This window comes from Phragmites australis, chromosome 10 (assembly GCF_958298935.1).
Source record: "Phragmites australis chromosome 10, lpPhrAust1.1, whole genome shotgun sequence".
Classification (NCBI taxonomy): domain Eukaryota; kingdom Viridiplantae; phylum Streptophyta; class Magnoliopsida; order Poales; family Poaceae; genus Phragmites; species Phragmites australis.
Genome location: NC_084930.1, coordinates 25,377,608 through 25,384,745, shown reverse-complemented (window position 1 = coordinate 25,384,745; position 7,138 = coordinate 25,377,608). Strand labels below are relative to the sequence as shown.

Genomic DNA, 7,138 nt, shown 5'->3' with positions numbered 1-7,138 from the left:
GTGTAAATAATGTGTCATTCAAGCACATTGGACTGAGGTTATGATTATCACTACAAGAAATTTTCATTTCGTGACAAAAACCCTTGTGACAAAAATCTATAACGGCATAAATGATGAATCATTAGTGATGATCTTGGCATTTTTATCATGAACCTACAGTAGGGTAACCGAGACAGCTACTTCTGTGCCGCATCATAAAAAACGAGTCTTAATCAGCATGTCACAATAAGGGAAGAGGCGAAAGCAAATAGAAGCAAAATAACAGGTGTGTTTTTGCTAAAATGATTTATAGCGGGAAAGTGAAACCAATAGCGACTTATAGGGTTCATGTAATTTCCTCTGTGTTCAGTGATTACAATAATAGTATGCGATTGCATAACAAATAATAATAATAATTATTAACTTGATCCACATCCCCTTTCTTTCTCACAAACGCCAAGAACAAAACAAAAAACTCGGATACAAAAATGCCTCCCTTGTTTTTTTTTTTCCGTTCCGGTTTCCTATGCCAGCCAGTGCTCGGCTCAGGTGGCAGGCGTGTTTGTTCCCTCCCTCCCCTTCCCTTATGTGCTTTTGCGTGCTGGCGGAGCGCAAGCATCTTCTTTTGTGTCATTGGCCTCCCCTGCCGCTGCCACTGCCATCTCGGCTTTGCCTCTGCGTTTGTGGGGGGAGGGAGAAAGCTGCATGCTTTTCTTGGCCTCATGCTTGTTCCATGTTTGAGCATATATTACACCCTTCCCTCCTCTCCAAGAGCCCTCCTCACTTGCCTGACCAGACCTGCCTCCCTTTGGCAATGGAGGTGCCTCCATCTTCTTCCCCCTCCCTGCTACTGCTCCTGCTGCTGCTCGTCTCCTCCCCTTCAACTTCAAGTGCCCTCCTCTCCCCCAAGGGTGTCAACTATGAAGGTTTCTTTATCACTCCCTCTGTTTCTTTGTTTAGTTTCTTTCTCTGTTTTTGGTTCTTTCATATAAAATGATTTTACAGCTCTTTGTTGGATGGAAGCAAGAACTGATTGGGTTTCGGTGGCGTCTGTCTCTGTTGGTTTCTTGCATTGGTGGGTACTGATTTCTGTGATATAATACTGGCAGTGCAAGCTCTGATGACGATCAAGAACCTCCTCAAGGACCCCCATGGCGTGCTCAAGAACTGGGACCAGGACTCTGTGGATCCCTGCAGCTGGACCATGGTCACCTGCTCGCCAGAGAATTTTGTCACTGGACTGTACGCATCCGACCTCCTCCCTTCCCATCTGCTTCCAGCTCCAAATCAAAATCACCGTAGAGCCTTTCCCCCCTATGCTCTTACCATTGTTCTGTGGTTGTTTGATTGTTTGGCAGGGAAGCCCCAAGCCAGAATCTCTCTGGCCTGCTCTCCCCAAGCATAGGGAACCTGACCAATCTTGAGACTGTGTGAGTGTTCTTATGGATGATAGCCTTGTCATTGCTAGTTCTGTGTTGAGTGTTCCTTTTTTTTCTTTTTGACTGGGAGTTGATCTTTTGTTTTCTTGTTGCAGTCTCCTGCAGAATAACAACATAACTGGGCCAATCCCAACAGAGATTGGCAAACTTGCAAAGCTCAAGACACTTGATCTCTCCAGCAACCACTTGTATGGTGAAATCCCCACCTCTGTCGGCCACCTTGAGAGCCTCCAGTACTTGTGAGTACAGTTCTACAGTCTCTTATTAATGCTGTTCTTCAGGCTTCCCATTTCTGGGCACATTAAATAGTTTTTGTCTTGTAATGTTAAGCTGGGGTTTGTTCCAATGTGTTCAGGAGGCTCAACAACAACACCCTGTCTGGCCCATTCCCTTCAGCATCAGCTAATTTGTCCCAGCTTGTTTTCCTGTGAGTTGTTCCTTACTGTTTGTGTTCTTGTTTGTTGGGTATTTTTGTTTGGTTTGTATTCATTGTTCACTCCTACCTTTCAGAGACTTGTCATATAATAACCTGAGTGGTCCAATACCGGGATCTTTGGCAAGAACATTCAAGTAAGGCTTCAGCTTTGTGCTTGTTCTTCTCTAGAACATAATTTTCACCATGGAAGTATGGCACTTAAACAGGAAATTTTAGACTGAAGATTTTTCTGCTGTTGATTTTCTTGCAGTATAGTTGGGAATCCTCTCATTTGCAGCGCGAATATGGAAAAAGATTGTTACGGGACTGCGCCGATGCCAATGTCCTACAACCTAAATAGCTCACAGGGTGCTCTCCCACCGGCAAAACCTAAAAGCCACAAGTTTGCAGCTGCATTTGGTTCTGCAATTGGTTGCATCAGCTTCCTCTTTCTCGCTGCTGGATTTTTGTTCTGGTGGAGGCAACGTCGCAACCGGCAGATCCTTTTCGATGTAGATGGTAAGCGGACCTCTATATTTATTTGCTATCCATGCATCATTTGGTATCCTGATAGAGTAACGGTTATTGATCACACTGTTCTTGGAATGCATTGGCCACATGCAGACCAAAACATGGAGAATGTTAGCCTTGGAAACGTGAAGAGGTTTCAGTTCAGAGAGCTTCAGTCTGCCACAGACAATTTCAGCAGCAAGAACATACTAGGAAAAGGTGGCTTCGGAAACGTTTACAGAGGGCAGCTCCCTGATGGGACTCTTGTGGCGGTCAAGCGGCTGAAGGACGGCAACGCCGCGGGCGGCGAGGCACAGTTTCAGACCGAGGTTGAGATGATCAGCTTGGCACTGCACAGGAACCTCCTCAGGCTCTATGGATTCTGCATGACTGCCACTGAGAGGCTACTGGTCTATCCATACATGTCGAATGGAAGCGTCGCTTCACGCCTGAAAGGTAAGTTTTCTCAAGATTCCAATGTGCTCAATGATTAAATCCTTGATAGCTATTGCTGCTTCATTTCTGTCAGTAAACCAAGTGTTTGCTCTACTCCTATATAATAAACTCAATTGCACTAGTGCAGGACATATTCTCTGATATTTCCTTTTTTTTTTCTTGGTCATACCATGCCTAAAAGAACGGTGTTGAGTCGAAAGTTGCGACCCGACAAGCCGAATTCGAAAAGGACTCGGAATCGGGTTCTTTCTTTTTTTCTCTCTCCGTTGGACAAATATTTGGCACAGCATAAAAGCATATGATTCTTTTCTAGGCAAATCTTCACTCTATTCAGGTCTGATCATCACTGCAGGGAAGCCACCTTTGGACTGGGTAACCAGGAAGAGGATAGCCCTTGGGGCAGCCAGGGGGTTACTGTACCTACACGAGCAGTGTGACCCCAAGATCATCCACAGGGACGTCAAGGCGGCTAACATACTGCTGGACGACTACTGCGAGGCCATCGTTGGCGATTTTGGGCTCGCGAAGCTCCTCGACCACCGTGACTCGCATGTCACCACTGCGGTGAGGGGCACTGTTGGTCACATTGCACCGGAGTACCTCTCCACCGGTCAGTCATCTGAGAAGACCGATGTCTTTGGCTTTGGCATCCTGCTGCTCGAGCTGATCACCGGCCAGACCGCGCTGGAGTTTGGCAAGGCGGCAAACCAGAAGGGAGCCATGCTGGATTGGGTATGAAATCTACAAGTCTCACGTAACTCAGAATTTGTCAATAAGCAATATGTCTGGATTGCACGTTTAAATAAGCAATGCGCTTCTTGATCAGGTGAAGAAGATGCACCAGGAGAAGAAGCTAGACGTGCTGGTGGACAAGGGGCTGAGGGGCGGTTACGACAGGATCGAGCTGGAGGAGATGGTGCAGGTGGCACTTCTGTGCACGCAGTACCTTCCGGGCCACCGGCCGAGGATGTCGGAGGTGGTGCGGATGCTGGAGGGCGACGGGCTCGCGGAGCGGTGGGAGGCGTCGCAGCGTGCCGACTCGCATAAGTTCAAGGTGCCGGACTTCACCTTCAGCCGCTGCTACTCCGACCTTACCGACGACTCGTCGCTGCTGGTGCAGGCCGTTGAGCTCTCAGGGCCAAGATGATTAGCAGAAGCAGCAGTTGTCGTACTTGTACAGCATGAGGACCGAGAATCCTCTGTAGATTGGGAAATAAATGAATCCATACTGTAGTAACTAGAGATGTGTATTAGATGAACTGTACAAAAGAAGCGCATAAGGTTTGTACTGATATGGATATTTACAGATTTAGTAGCTGAAGCAATAAGACTTGTTGTAAAAGAGCTTGTATTGAAATATCTTCTCTCTTTTTCCCCCTCAGAATGCAAAAGGTGCTAAAATCTTATCAGAAATTCAGAATCCATGTTGATGTGTACAAGATTCATTTTTTTTTTCGAGTAAGCAATACAAGATCAAGATGTGTTTAGACATACATGTTTTACAAAATGCCAACAACATATATGCTACTGCAATAGCCTCAGCAGAGCGCTCTTATTTTCTTGACAACCACCAACCATCAAAAGAACAGGCACAAGCACCGAGTTTCTTCAAGTCTTCACCAGCCTATGTGTTGACAAATCTGCAGTTCTTCCTGACCTCGCCGCCGGCAGGGTTGGTGATGTTGCCCATCTTCACCATGGAGTCGGAGAACTGCTTGAAGAACGCGGCAGGGTCGGCCCAGTACTTGTTCACGGTGTCGGCCGTTGAGTAGCCGACGACGCTGGACCACATCTCCTGGTCGGAGTTGAGGAGACCCTCACCCTTGATGAGCGTCTCGAAGTAGGCGTTGTCGAAGATCGCGGAGGTGTGGCTGTCCATGGCGCTGATGTTGTCGTCGCCGCCGTCCAGGGGGCAGACCTCCTTCAGCTTGCTGAGGTAGGTCTCGGACGAGGGGTTGTATTTGGACGTCATCTCGAAGTCGCCGTAGATCCTGTCCCGGAAGTTTGCACACCGGGCGAATCCGATCGTATGTGATCCTGAAGACCCAAATGTTACACATCTTGTCAGTAGTGGCCATCTCGAGAAAATTAGCAGAACTGTTTGCACAATTGCACAAGTCTAGATATGAAAGTACAGTTGTATCGCTATTATTCCTGAATAACATCAATTGGTTCGAGTATTTTCCATCCCACAGCACCTCACTGCAGATTTTTTTTTTCTCCTGAGGAGAGTTGTGCATTTTGTATTAAGAAGAGTATAGTTCGATCACAACATGACCTCCACCGTAGTGGTTCGCTCAGCACCTCATTGCAGGATTGTTTATCTAAACTGAACTAGTGATTTTGATATTAAAACTGCTTCGGGGTATTTTCCATCGCACTGCACCTCGTTGCAGGACTTGTTGACCTGAACCGAACTTGTGATTTTGATTTTAAAGCTGCAGCAGCTAAAAGATGGGAACATACCGACGAGGGCCACCATGTCAGTGGCATCAAGGCCCTTCTGCCAGAACTTGGAAATGAGGGTGAGAAGGCCCTGCTGAGCAGTGGGGATGTCGCTGTTTGCGAGGTCCAGGCTTGCCTTCTTGGAGTCCAGTCTTCCTACTGGGACATCCCAGTAAGGCCCACCTAGCTGCAATGACATTGTTTTTAGTCCTGTAACATGGATATAGGATGTGTACTGCTGTTTATTTGCATGCAAGTTTTCGAGATGCCAATGGGACAGCAAGCTATATCAATTGTCAGGCAATAGCAACCTGTTTGGATTTCCAGTGGCATGCTTAGAGTATTCGAAAATGAATGTTTGCCTTTTCTTTCCTCGAATAACAAGCTTAATGTGAAACTTCTGGAAGCAAAAAAGTTTCACACGCAAGGCTAACTTATGCGTGTATGATGCAAGCTACAGCGCAGGAAACTGGACATGGATCTTAGCTGATTTACCAGGACAACGGCGTCCCTAGCTGCGATGGCGAGTAGGTCTGCGCAGGAAACGGTTCCAGAGCACTCAGCTTCCAGCTTCTCCTTGATCTTGTCGACCAGATCGAACCCTTTCAGCGAGTTGACGTTCTGATCTGCCTGCTTCTCTCCGATCAACGTCGCGGTGTCGTCGAGCAGTACCGATCCGTCGCAACCCTGCAAGAACCGTTCAGATGTTCAGCAAGGCACCTTCGTCAGAGTGCTGCATTGCTGCTACTCTGCATTGGGTGATACTGACTCCAGCACACAGCGTGCGCGCTGAACAAGCAGGTTGGTCAGCGAATGAAGTAAACAAGAGCAGAGAGAGCTGACCTGCACGAAGCAGTCATGGAAATGGAGGCGAAGCATCAGGGCGGCATTGCGCGTGTCGGCGCGCACCGCACACTCCATCTCCGTGCGGACGACGTGCTCCACGTTCGGGCACGTCTTGGAGTAGTATTCCAGGCTCAGCTTCGAAGGATCCTGTGCCACCAGCGATGGTACGGCAACGAGAAGGCAGGCCATGAAGAGGGCAAACGCCCTGAAGCACAACACGCCTGTGGCCATCCTAAGTTCTGACCAAGTTCTAGCTATTCCTTGGCAGCTGGATAATTCGGATGTGTCTGCGGCAAGTTTCCCGCCCTGCATGGGCTTTATAGCAAAGTGAGACAAGGCTACGTGGTGCACTGGGAGAAACGAGTCAAGAGGGAGATAACCAACTCTGATGTGGTTGGTGGAGTAAGCAAGCAGAAAGGATCTGTATTGGGGCAAAATAAGGGGTCAAACCCTGTAGTGTTCGGTGGCTTTGGGTTCACCAATCTTGGAAAATCTTTGGAGCACCTCAGATGCACGCTTGTTTGTTTTAAAATCATTTATATGTTTCCAGGTGTTGGTTGTGGGGAAAAAAAAATCCAGACCAACAGGTGTTGAATGCATGCTAGATTAGAAATTGCTGCTGAAGTACTTATATTTGGCTTATGTTTCTTTGTTAGATCAGCTTCCCATGGAAACAAGCAGTTGAGCTAGACTGTATTAACTCCATGTGTCCATTAGACTGTTTGCAGAAGCAATGACATTTCTTCCTTTAGAACAGACAGAAAACAAATAATTCTAGAAAGATGACAATGCCAAGTATGAAAGCAAAAAATGGTATCTCAGACTCCTTACGTGATGAATTTACTTTAGTAGTCACCATCTGCCAGAATTCCTGGATAGCGGGACGCATTCTGCAGTTGCTTAGTCTTTGCAGCTCACCGGTCACCACCTCTACGGAACTGCTGTACATATACGTACTCATGCAATGGAATAAAGATGATTTTGGGGATTTGTGCTTTCTGCTGTATAAATAGAATTACCAGTGGAAAAAATTTGCGTCAAGGTGACT

The 7,138-nt window shown here is 47.2% G+C and overlaps 2 protein-coding genes across 2 annotated transcripts; one reads left to right on the top strand and one right to left on the bottom strand.

The window, feature by feature from the left end:
- The first annotated feature begins 600 nt into the window (after positions 1-600).
- Positions 601-4,173, top strand: LOC133930455 (LRR receptor kinase SERL2-like). Its single transcript, XM_062377107.1, has 10 exons — positions 601-905; positions 1,089-1,221; positions 1,338-1,409; positions 1,514-1,657; positions 1,774-1,845; positions 1,929-1,988; positions 2,105-2,352; positions 2,458-2,799; positions 3,152-3,531; positions 3,626-4,173. The coding sequence occupies exons 1-10, from the start codon at positions 713-715 to the stop codon at positions 3,944-3,946; spliced, it is 1,965 nt and encodes a 654-aa protein (XP_062233091.1). The 5' UTR covers positions 601-712; the 3' UTR covers positions 3,947-4,173.
- Positions 4,174-4,202: 29 nt separating this feature from the next.
- Positions 4,203-6,396, bottom strand: LOC133930456 (peroxidase 11-like). The gene is made up of 4 exons (XM_062377108.1): positions 6,088-6,396; positions 5,740-5,931; positions 5,266-5,431; positions 4,203-4,836 (listed from the first exon to the last, which is right to left on the bottom strand). Exons 1-4 carry the CDS (start codon positions 6,319-6,321, stop codon positions 4,424-4,426), a joined length of 1,005 nt encoding a protein of 334 aa, XP_062233092.1. The 5' UTR covers positions 6,322-6,396; the 3' UTR covers positions 4,203-4,423.
- Positions 6,397-7,138: the final 742 nt, after the last annotated feature.

Coding starts and splice junctions, on each gene's coding strand:
- LOC133930456 (XM_062377108.1), bottom strand. CDS start 6,321: ATGGCCACAGGCGTGTTGTGCTTCAGGGCGTTTGCCCTCTTCATGGCC. Junction 5,432..5,739: donor CTAGGGACGCCGTTGTCCTG/GTAAATCAGCTA, acceptor ATGTCATTGCAG/CTAGGTGGGCCTTACTGGGA. Junction 4,837..5,265: donor TGACATGGTGGCCCTCGTCG/GTATGTTCCCAT, acceptor TTGGGTCTTCAG/GATCACATACGATCGGATTC.
- LOC133930455 (XM_062377107.1), top strand. CDS start 713: ATGTTTGAGCATATATTACACCCTTCCCTCCTCTCCAAGAGCCCTCCT. Junction 1,846..1,928: donor TTGTCCCAGCTTGTTTTCCT/GTGAGTTGTTCC, acceptor CCTACCTTTCAG/AGACTTGTCATATAATAACC. Junction 1,989..2,104: donor TCTTTGGCAAGAACATTCAA/GTAAGGCTTCAG, acceptor ATTTTCTTGCAG/TATAGTTGGGAATCCTCTCA.